General features: G+C 37.1%; 1 protein-coding gene across 6 annotated transcripts in view; it reads right to left on the minus strand.

Moving 5' to 3' along the window:
• Nucleotides 1-12,770, minus strand: part of MAP4K3 (mitogen-activated protein kinase kinase kinase kinase 3) — a 192,138-nt gene that overhangs the window by 101,843 nt on the left and 77,525 nt on the right. For all 6 annotated transcript variants that reach the window (XM_003926787.4, XM_074396229.1, XM_074396227.1 and 3 more), the window contains one exon: nucleotides 2,784-2,874. In XM_003926787.4, coding sequence (XP_003926836.1) covers nucleotides 2,784-2,874 — 91 coding nt within the window. The remainder of the gene's footprint in view (nucleotides 1-2,783; nucleotides 2,875-12,770) is intronic.

Genomic DNA, 12,770 nt, shown 5'->3' on the forward strand with positions numbered 1-12,770 from the left:
CGACCTGCAAAGCCAGGTTTAAATCCCAGTGCCACTAATGATTAGTTGGATAACCTAAATAAGTCATTTATCCACCACTCCATTTTTCTATAAACAGGAGTGGACTGTATGGCAACATCTCTTAGTCTCTTACAGTTCTAACACCCTACAAGTCTAATCATTAGGATTCCCTACTCCAAACTTGGCTGAGCCTGAACTTCCATTAGGGAAGATGGGAAGGATCTCTAGAGAAGAACACAGCAAGAGAGAAATAGGATTAATTGCTGTTCTATGTTATACTACTATTTACCTTCATAACACTTTGATCAGCTACACCAGTTATAGAATAAAATATTTAAACCCATATTTTTAAATACTAGATTATAGAACACTAAAAGAACAGTTTTACTGAAAAAAAAAAAAAAAAGATCCTATTTTTGTCTGTTTTACTTTGGTTTCTGGGTAATTCTGCTCTTTGTATTCTTTATTTATATTTGCAATAAAGCAAAATCATAAAATAAAAAACTCAAATGTTAAATTCTCTCAATAATCTCATTTATAAAATGGAAATAACATCTACCACAGAGTTATACTGCTATCCAGGTTGCTGAAATAACAAATGAGGCCCTAAACTAATGATACTTTTTAAGTTAAGAAGTAGTAGTAGTAGTAGAAGCAGCAGGAACAGTAGCAGTAGTACTAGTAGCAGCAAATATTTATTGAGAATTTATTATATCTTAAGCACTGTTCTTAGTATTTCATATATACTTACTCAGGAATAGTTATCCTGTCATGCTGATATTATTATCATCTTCATTTTATAGATGAGGAAACAGTGGCACAAACTGATTAAATAATCATTAAATAACTGATGGAACCAGGTCTCAACCCAGACAATCTGTCTCCAGAACTTAACCTCTTAACTACCAAAGATACGATTTGTCTCTGGCAAAAAGATTGTGCTCATTTCACCATACCAAAGGTGCCATATAAATAGGTGGTGTTATCCTGGAATAACAGGTTAGGTTTTGGATGGTTCCATACTTCTGGAAGATTCAGACCATGTTTGAGAGATACTCTGAGATCAATGTCCCTGGTAAAAAAATGCTGTTTAAAGACCAGCTTGCCCTTGTGTGTGTGTGTGTGGTGGGGGGTAACTCTGTAATACTTCTACTTGAGCCTAGTGGGTAGGTCATTTTGTTAGGACCTATAGCAGTAAAAGAAACTGTTTTGAAGTGGTGCTTTTAACTGTATTAGCAGGAATTAATTATTTGTATCATGAATTTCAATGGTTTTAAGAGAGTATTTCTTTGAACCTATACAGTAACTGCCTATGCTCAGTGGGCTTCCTAACATACAAATTGATGGAGAAACTGTCTGTGTTAGGCTGCTGTTTCAATCACTCACCACATAAGTAGTTTTAAATTGGCTGTTAAAGAACCCATTTAAAATGTGTAACTGTCACTGACCTGGAGGTAGTACCTATCCCTATGCGTAAAGTGTTAGTTAGTTCCCTTAAGTCTCCATAAAATCCACACCTCCACCTTACCCAGGGTGGGGCAATCAAAGCTGTACAAGAGTGGTTACAACCATGAACAGCAGGTCCAGGTGGCTTTTCAAAAGCTGGAAAGATGACCAGTCTTTTCTATCTGTTGTGCCCAAAAAAAGAAGAGAAAAATGTTTTGTACCTGGATCATACGAAAATGGGAAACTGTAATAAGTTACAGTATGATAGATGCTACTAAAGTATACTGAAGAAAAACTGAGGAGTTTTTTCAATACATAGGGAAGGCCAAGCAGGGTGGCTCACACCTGTAATTTCAGCACTTTGGGAGGCCAAGGAAGGAAGGTGGATTCATTGAGCCCAGGAATTTGAGACCAGTCTGGCCAACATGGTGAGACCCTCGTCTCTACAAAAAATACAAAAATTAGCTGGGCGTGGCGGTACGTACCTTGGTCCCAGCTATTCATGAGGCTGAGGTCGGAGGATCACCTGAGCCTAGGGAAGTCAAAGCTGCAGTGAGCCATGATCACATCACAGCACTCCAGCTTGGGTTACAGAGTGAAACCCTGTCTCCAAAACAAAAAAGGGGGGCGGGGGGGAAAGTAAAATATTCTCTAATCTTCCCTTTGGAGAAATCTTAAAAACAACTAGGTCACCACTCATCAGCTCACAGCTGCATATAGAAGTGAATGGAAAACAAGATTTGACCCAAAGGTAATCCCCTATGGAATATAACTTAGGAACCTGGCCTGGCTTGGTTCTGGCTACCAAAACAAAGTAAGTAGAAGGAACTTCACAGTCCTAAGTTCACTTTAGGATCTGAAAAAATAAGTTACAGAGATGATTATAGTTCCTAGTTCTTTGGACAAAATGAAGGAAAGAGATAAGGTACTGTAGTACTCTTAGACCAGAAGCATAAAATAAACAAAACAGTTTCTGATAAAAATACTACTGGAAGAGATGCTCCTGACTCTAAATTCACCTAAGTCTAAAAGAAGGGGGAAAGAGAATGGCATATTTAGATCACTAGTCCACCACTGGAAGACTAACCATAAAAGTCAGTTTTTACTTGCCAGCATCTTCACTAAAAGCACATCTAGAATTCCCAAGTCGTATGACTGCAATATTAGTTACAGAATTAACATAGGTCCTAAGTAAAAATTCCATTCATATGAAAATATCCTATCTTCAAATCATGAAGAAAACCTATCAAACATGGTATTAAAACTAACTTTATTTTGTTTAATGTATTAGGTGATGAAATCATTATTGTTTTTCAAAAGGGAAACAAACAATGTACCTGAGATAGCTTCCAAAATAAGCAACAATATTTGGGTGTTTACAGTCTTTCATCATAATAATTTCTTGCTGCACAACTGCAAAGTCTTCTCCTAGAATAAAAAACAAGCATGTTGAATAAAGGTAAGTTTCAAAATGCTCATTTATTTCAAAACACAGTAAAATAATTATACCTATTAATAACATAATTAATGAGCTATAAATAAAACACAATTTCAGTCCTGACTTGAAAGAAAATACAGAATAGTGATTAAATGTATAAACTCTGGCCCCAGACTTTCTGGAATAAAATCCTAACTCTGTTCCTCACTAAGCTGTGTGAGCTTGGGTAAATTATTTGACTTCTCTGTGCCAATTCCATTCTCGGTAAAATAATAATAGCGTATGTCATAGGGATGTTGTGAGGGTTAAATGAACCAATACATGTAAAATGCTTAGAACAGTGCCTGGCATAGAATATGCTTTATATAAGTATTTGCTATTATTATTATCATTATTATTATGATGCCTTGGACATAATCATCAGTATAATCCATCAATAGGAAATGTAATTTTTTCCCTTTATTTCTAAATAACATTTAATATAATTTTAGCACAAAGAATTCTTTAAGTTAGGGCAGGAACCATTATACACCAAGTGTGTCAAATTTGTCTCCACAGGCTATTTGTAGAGCTGAGAGGCCTACACTGGAGCAGTACTGGATTATCTGATGGCCCACATCCACAGGCTTATCCTGTATTTGAGTGCCTTATTCCAACTGTGTTAGGATGTAGCATGGGATTGTATTTTGGCCTGAGAAGACTATTAGCAAATAACCTCTCTCCCACTCCCTTCCTGTCCAAATTCTCTAAAATAAGATCTGGCAATTCTATAGCAGTGTCACATGCTGTAGCTCCTGAATGAACACTTGTCATGGAGAGAAACAGAACTGCAGTGAATGCAAATGTGGTGAACCAGAGGCTATGCAGAAAGAGAACAAACAGAAGTGCTTACTCTTAAATAAAAGTAGCTTTGTATTACTAATTCAAGTTTTAAAGTGTTACATACTATAAATAGCCTGATTAAATGTAAGTTAGTAGCAAAGTAAAAAACAGAAGGCTTTCCCAGTTCCTGCTCAAATCTTAAGTATGAGGACATTGCGGTAAGCCCTGACATTTCTGGCCTTGGCATTTTCCTACTGCAAATGTAACTGAGACCTGAAACAGCCCAACCATGAATCATTTGAAACCAATATCGAAATCCACTTTACTGTCCCAGTTACAAGGAAAGAAATAATGGAGAAGAGATGGTTGTTATGTCAGGTTCTTAAGTTCTGCATTGATGTGAGCACAAAATCACAGATCTCCAAAGACATAATTTTTTAGGCTTTCAAAAATTTAGAAGTTTACTGAACTATGACCTTCTTATCACTTTACTTGCCACTATTAAGGATTCCTGATTTACCATATATTACAAGAAATCAGTTAGAAATGATAAAGCCAAAATAGGACCAACACCAATTTTTATAGATATACTAGGTACCTTGGAAGTTCTGGACTTCTAGTTTCTCACACAACCCAAAAATAGACTTTTCTTCAATCTAGTGAAAGAGTCGTATACAATCAAAGTTGATCTAGTCAGCGTGAACCTAGAACTTTAGAGCTTGATGGTTAGAGGACAAAAGCTCTCTTTCTGGGGGGTATCCCTGTGAGTTATTAGCAGTCCTGATACAACCTCAAAGGGAGTCAGCCTTAGGGTAAAGTTAATTTGTGGAAAGCAATGAAGAGAAAACAGGTAAAAGGAAGCATGTTGAGTTACTATAGCAAGCCTCACCTGTCTTTGTAATTTTCAGATATACCTGTATATGACTAATAAACCCTGTGTGTTGTTTAAGCTACTTCAGCTGGGATTTCTGTTACTGATAACTGTAAGCATCACAACTTCTACAGTGATCTTTGTATGGAGCACCTTTATTTATACTACATTGATATCGGCATGTCCATGCCCTCATTAGACTATAAAGTCCTCTAGGATAGGATTATGTCTTCATCATCTTTGTACTCTTAGTACCTAAGATGTGATCAATAAAGAACTGTTGACTGAATGAATCTACACCACTATATAATTCCTTTCTATGATGACTATAAATCCGGAGTAACAGTTTTTGGTTTAATTTCATCCAATAGTTAACATGTTTTATATAAGTAATTGCCTATATATTATTCCTTTTATTTCTAATAAAACCTATTAGTTGTTTTAGGTTTTCAACTATAGCTTTCCCATGAAATACTATTGATCCTAAGTGTATTATTTTGTAATATTAAGTCAACTCTAATGTGATTGTGAGAATTCAACATTTTTGTCAGAAAAAAATCCAAAGAAAAATTCCACAAGCTCAATTTTTAAAGATAAATTTAAAAATGTAGATTTGGGTAAGAAAAAGGTAGAGTTTAACATATTAATAATTTAAAGGAGCTGAACTGTTGATTTAAAGAACTTTGTTCAAGCCTCATGAGAAATACATTATAAAGATGGGCCCATATTAATAGACCCAAGAAAAATATTCTACGGTACTTAAGACACCATAAAGCAGGAGGTTAGACTAGATAATATCTAAAAATTATTTACAATTCTGAGAGTCTAAAATTTTTTGATAAAAGTTTTAGACTAAAGTGAAGAATTATTCTTTCAGAAGATGTACTGCTCCCCGCTCATCCAAAAAAACAAAACAAACAAAAACAACAACAAAGAAAAAACCTGGGCAAGTCTATAAATAGAGCACATAATGAATAAAAGCAGAAAAACGCAAACGAATACATGTGAAGTTCTCGGTACATGGCCCATATAATGTGTTCAGTAAATGTTAACTATTTGTAGTAGGCTGAATAATGGCCCCCAGAAGTACAGAGGCCCTAGTCCCTGATACCTGTGAATGATGCATGTTAGTTTTATATGGGCCGGGTGTGGCGGCTCATGCCTGTAATCCAAGCACTTTGGAGGCCAAGGCGGGCGGATCACCTGAGGTCTGGAGTTCAAGACCAGCCTGACCAACATGGTGAAATCCCGTCTTTAAAAAAAAAAAAAAAAAAAGAAAAGAAAAAAGAAAAAAAGGAATTTTATATGGCAAAAGAAATCTACAGATAAGATTAAATTAGGGGGTGGTTAACATGAATTATCTACCTGGACCTTAAAGGTGGTCACAAGTGTCTTTCTAAGAGGGATGCTGAGTGAGACTCGACAAAGAGAAGGCAATGTGATAACTGAAGCAAGATGCTAAACTGTGGACTCTGAAGATGGAGGAAGGGGCCAAGAGTTATGAAGGGCAGCTCTAGAAACTGGAAAAGGCAGGAAAACAGATTCTCCCTTAGAGCCTACAGGGGGAATATGGCCCTACTGACACCTTTATTGTGACCCACTGAAACTCATTTTATACTTCTGAACTCTGTAACTTTCAGAGACTAAATCTGTGTTGTTTCAAATCACCAAGTTTGTGGTAATCTGTTACAGTGGTCATAAGATAAAAATACGTCATTATAATCAACATTATTATTATTATTGTGGTAGAGCTGACTAGCCATCCACAAATGACATAGCTATTGGTGGATGGCAGTTACTCACTCAAAGACAACATTTCCCAGTCAATGTACACACTGATGTGCCCAAAAGACTAGTTTTGGCCAATAGAACATGAGCAAATTAATGCTTCCCTGTCCCATTATTTTTACCCCCATTAGCAGTCTATATGACACCAAGTCCTCAGGAAATGGAAGAAGTCGGGGTCCCTGAGACACTAAAAGAAAGAAAGTTATCCTAAACCTTGAACACTTGCACTATTACACTGTAACTATTACATAAACTTAAAATATATTACATTTTAAAATATATTTATTTTTAAAATATATTATATTTAAAATATATTATATTTAAAATATATTACAATAACTATTACATAAACTTAAAATGTAACTATTACATAAACTTAAAATAAGGCCAAGTGCCATGGCTTATCCCTGTAATCCCAGCACTTCAGGAGGCCAAGATGGGAGGATTGCTTGAGCCCAGAAGTTTGACACAAGCCTGGGCAACATAGTGAGACCCTGTATCTACAAAAAATAAAAAAATTAGCTGGGCATGGTTGGGCACACCTGCAGCCCAGCTACTTGAGAGGCTTGAGCCCAGGAGGTTAAGCCTGCAGTGAGTCATTATCACGCCACTGCACTCCAGCCTGGGAGAGAGGGCGAGACCATGTCTCAAAAATAAACAAGTAAACAAATAAATAAAATTTTATTATGTTAAGCCACAGATATGTTCAGTTATTACAATAATTAACATTATCCTAAGGTGATATAATTATTACCATCCATTTATGGAAAAGATTGTCCAAAATGTAATAGGTGCTTCACGAATGTTTATGTAGATTACTAACAGAATAGACAAAATGAACAAGATTATAGGCACTTCTCTCTATTCAGTACACAATGCTTTCCTATAAACAGGTGTATTAAATCAAATGTGTGAAAGCAGAAGAGAGGAGATATGAATGTTATGAGGGTAGGTTTTCCCCTGAAAACAAAAATAGAATGCAGAACCCCTAATGTCTTTCTGCCTTTTAGATACAAACTGACAAATCATTGTATTTCCAACATTTCATACAATTCTTTACTTTTTCCTCATTCTTTCCTCGACAAAATAATACATAATATTATACTAAATGGCTACTCAACCAAAGTTAAAATTATACCCTTTTTGGTATGCCTAATCATTTACACTGGTGTCAACTGTATTAAGTTTGTAAGACCTACTCTTATTAGCATATACATTTTGAATAGACTAGCCAGTAATTTTTTTATAAAACAGTAAGCCAAAAATGAAACTAAGAAAATTACTATACAACTACTGTTGTTAAAACAGAGATGGTAAAGCTGCTAACATCAAACTATTGGTGGGGAGGTGGCACTGCCATTTTTGTGTATTTAACATCTTACGTATCTAATTTCAAGTCATTGCGTGAAGGTAGTTGACATGTATCACACTGAATAGAAGCAGGGGTTATATAAAAATCAAACAGGGAAAGCAAGAATATCTGTACTGGGATGTGAACTAACAGACCAGTATATCCATCTCTTCAGGGAATCAAGTCTTGGCCTATTTGTAAACTATGTGTCCTGTTACCTTACATCTGTCCCCTATGAAGTAAACATGAACTACAAGTTACCTTCCATTATCCACTCTTATTTTTCTTTAGTCATCTTTATTTCTCTCTTCTAAATGTTTAACGTCTTCATACCCGTAATAAGCTGACATGGTTTTCCAGAAGTATTGTGCCAAATGTCATTACAATGAAATAATTCTTTGCAGTATCAAAACAGCTATTTAACATGGCCACTACCAACAGATCGAATTCAACTTTGTAGATACATATGTGAGTGTATACTTGTATATCTGTAAAACATCTAATGCTTTAATTTGGATAAAGATAACAGTTGTTCTTAAAATATTGTCTCTTGAGAAAACATTCAACAACCATCATACACTGAGCAGCTAATATGATGTAAGAGAACACACTAGGAACTATGAGTGTCAGAAGTGAACAGGACTTTAAAAACTGTACAAGGAACATAAAATGTATACAACTGTATTAGCTTTAATTTATAAAGGAAAGAGATGTAATTGACTCACAGTTCAGTATGGCTAGGGAGGCCTCAGGAAACTTACAATCAGGGCATAAGCAGAAGCAAACTTGTCCTTCTTCACATGGAAGGAAGTATGAGCAAAACGGGGAAAAGCCACTTATAAACATCAGACCTCATGAGAACTCACTATCACAAGACCAGCAGCACGGGGTTACCACCCCCATGATTCAATTACATCCCACTGGGTCCCCCCACAATACACGGGGACTATGAGAACTACAATTCAAGATGATATATGGGTGGGGACACAGCCAAACTACATCATTCCACTCCGGGCCCCTCCAAAATCTCATGTCCTCACATTTCAAAACACAATCATGCCTTTCCAATGGCCCCCCAAAGTCTTAGCTCATTCCAGCATTAACTCAAAAGTCCAAGTCCAAAGTCTTATCTGAGACAAGGCAAGACCCTTCTACCTATAAGCCTGTAAAATCGGAAGCAAGTTAGTTACTTTCTAGATACAATGGGGGTACAGGCATTGAGTAAATACAGCTGTTCCAATGGGAGAAACTGGCCAAAACAAAGGGGTTACAGACCCCAATAGGGTTGTCATTTAATCCTTAAAGTTCGAAAATGATCTCCTATGACTCCATGTCTCACATCCAAGTCATTCTGATAACAAGAGGTGGGCTCCCATAGCCCTGAGCAGCTCTGCCCCTGTAGCTTTGCAGGGTACAGCTCCCTTCCTGGCTGTTTTCACAGGGTGATATTGAGTGTCTGCAGCTTTTCCAGGTGCACAGTGCAAACTGTCAGTAGATCTAGCATTTTTTTTTTTTTTTTTTTTTTTTTTTTTTGAGACGGAGTTTCGCTCTTGTTACCCAGGCTGGAGTGCAATGGCGCGATCTCGGCTCACCGCAACCTCCGCCTCCTGGCCTCCTGGGCTCAGGCAATTCTCCCGCCTCAGCCTCCCAAGTAGCTGGGATTACAGGCACGCGCCACCACGCCCAGCTAATTTTTTGTATTTTTAGTAGAGACGGGGTTTCACCATGTTGACCAGGATAGTCTCGATCTCTTGACCTTGTGATCCACCCACCTCGGCCTCCCAAAGTGCTGGGATTACAGGCTTGAGCCACCGCGCCTGGCCAGATCTACCATACTGAGGTCTGAAGGACAGTGGCCATCTTCTCACAGCCCCCACTAGGCCATGTTTCCCTTCTGAACTGCCCTAGCAGAACCATGAGGGCTCCCTTGCAGCAAAGTTCTGTCTGGATGTCCAGGCATTTCCATACATCCTTTGAAATCTAGCCAGAGCTTCTCAAATCTTAGTTCTTGGCTTCTTTGCACTCGTAGGCTCAATATCATGTGAAAACTGCCAAGACTTGGGGCTTGCACCCTCTGAAGCAATGGCCTAAGCTGTACGTTGGCCCCTTTTAGCCACAGCTGGAATGACTAGGATGCAGAGCACCACATCCCTAAGCTGCAGACAGTAGGGGGAGCCCTGGGCCCGGCCCACAATACCATTTTTTCCTCCTAGGCCTCCAGGCCTGTGATGGGAAGGGCTGCTGCAAAAGTCTCTGAAATGCCCTGAAGACATTTTTCCCATTGTCTTGGTGATTAACAATGGCTCCTTGTTACTTATATAAATTTCTGTAGCAGGTTTGAATTTCTCCTGAGGAAATGTGTATTTCTTTTCTATCACATTGTCAGCCTGCAAATTTTCCAAACTTTTATGCTATGTTTCAACATTTTGCTGCTTAGAAATTTCTTCCACCAGATACCTTAAATCATCTCTCTCAAGTTCCAAAGTTCCACAGATCTCTAGGGCAGGGGCAAAATGCCACCACTCTCTTTGCTAAAGCCTAACAAGAGTCACCTCTGCTCTAGTTTCCAACAGGTTCCTCATCTCTATCTGAGACCACCTGAGCCTGGATTTTACTGTCCATATCACTATCAACTTTTTGGTCAAAGCCATTCCACGAGTCTCTAGAAAGTTTCAAATGTTCCCATATCTGAGTCTTCTGAGCCCTCCAAGTCTCTAGGAACTTCCAAACTTTCCCACATTTTCTTGTCTTCTGAATCCTGCAAACTGTTTCAACCTCTGCCTGTTACCCAGTTCCAAAGTTGCTTCCACATTTTTGGGTATCCTTACAGCAGCACCCCATTCCACATACCAATTAACTACATTAGTCCGTTCTCATGCTGCTAATAAAGACATACTCAAGAATGGGTAATTTATAAAGGAAAAGGGTTTAACTGACTCACAGTTTGGCATGGCTGAGGCCTCAGGAAACCTACAATCATGGCAGAAGGGAAAGCAAACACATCCTTCTTCACTTGGTGGCAGAAAGGAAAAGTATGATCAAAAGGGGGAAAAGCCACTTATAAAACCATCAGATCTCATGAGAACTCATTATCACAAGAAGAGCAGCAGGGGGTAATTTTCTCCATGATTCAATTACCTCCTACGAGGGCCCTCCCATGACACGTGGGGATTATGGGAACAATTCAAGATGAGATTTGGGTGGGAACACAACTAAATTATATCAACAGTCAAAACAATAATAGCTTAAAGATGAACCCTGAACAGCTCCCTTATTTCTGTCACATTAAGTTCATGCTTTGCTGCTGGCCTTGTCTACATATCTAGCACAGTGTCATGGTAAAGGATATGCACTTTGAAATCAGAAAACCTATGAAACTTGGCTTCACAACTTACTAGTTGTATCATCTCAGGCAAATTTGTCTGTCTCTGTCTCCTGTTTCTCTGCTGTTTCTTTCTCTCTCTCCCCTTCTCTCCTCTACAACCTTTTGTCTCTATATTAAAGCAATTATATGTTTTATGTAATAATGTGATTATATACATATATTATAGCAATTATCCATAGTCAAAATTCTATGTCCCCTTACTCTATTTTTCCCCATTACTTACGTGTGTCTTCCTAGCACATTAGAGTCTTTCAATATAAATGAATTAATGAATTATTCTAAAGGTACAAACCAACTGAAACCCACAAAAAAAGAAGGAACAGTTTTCTAACAGATATTACTTTGAAATAAGTAGGTCTTAGTTAGAATTTATACATCTGGAATTAATTCTCATTTTTTTGATTCTTTATCCTGGATCATGATGTTAAATATCCTATGGCTACAAACAAGAAAAAGAGATAAGAGACAAGCAAATTGAAAAGGAAGATAAGAGACACCCAAATTGAAAATATAAAATTGTATTTGTTGGAAGATTACATTATATTCCATATAGAAAGTTCTAAAGATTCCATCAAAAAAAAACCTGTTAGAACTAATAAATTCAGCAAAGTTACGGGATACACAAATCAACTGCATTATATATACTAACAGCAATCTGAAAACAAAATTACGAAAATAATCCCAATTACTACAGCATCAAAAAGAATACCTAGTAATAATCTTAACCAAGGAAGAGAAAGACTTGTACTCTGAAAATGACAAAACATTCAATTAGAAAACAAATGGAAAGACATGCTGTATTTACAGACTGAAAGAGCACTGCTAAAGTGTTCATACTACCCAACATAATCTACAAATTTAATGTAATCTGGAAAACAAACAGCAACTTTTTTCTTTAAGAAATAGAAAATACAATCCTAAAGTTTATACAGAACCATAAAGAACCCCAAGTAGCCTAAACAATCTTGAGAAAAAAAGAGTAAAGGCTGGAGGCCTCACACTTCCCAGTTTCAAAATGTATTACAAAGCTACAGTAATCAAATAATATGGCACTAGCCTAAAGACAGATGTTTACACCAACAGAACAGAGAAAAGAAAACCTGAAATAAACATATGCATATATGGTCAAATCCTCTTTTACAGGGGTGCCAAGACTATGCAATGGAGTAAATAGTCTTCAACAAAGGTTCTGGGAAAAACTGAATGTCCAAATGCAAAAGAATGAAATTGGATGCTATTCTACATATACAAAAAAAAAAAAAAAAAATCAGCTTTAATTGAATAATTGAATATTAATTAAATAAATACAAGGTCTGAAACTATAAAACTCTTATAGGAAAACACAAGGCAAAACATTCATAGTATTGGTCTTGTCAATTATTACTTAGATATGACATTAAAAGCACAGGCAACAAAAGCAAAAATAGACAACTGAAATTCCATCAAACTAAAAAGCTTCTGTACAGTACAATTAACAGAACGAAAAGACAACCTATGGAATGTAAGAAAATATTTGCAAAGCATATATCTGATGAAGGGTTATTAGGCATTCCTACAATGCAACAGCAAAGCAAACAAAGCCCACCAAATAATTGGATTCAAAAATGAGAAAAGGACCAGGTGCAGTGGCTCACGCCTGTAATCCCAGCTTTTTTGGAGGCTGAGGCAG

Source organism: Saimiri boliviensis, chromosome 1, assembly GCF_048565385.1.
Source record: "Saimiri boliviensis isolate mSaiBol1 chromosome 1, mSaiBol1.pri, whole genome shotgun sequence".
NCBI lineage: Eukaryota > Metazoa > Chordata > Mammalia > Primates > Cebidae > Saimiri > Saimiri boliviensis.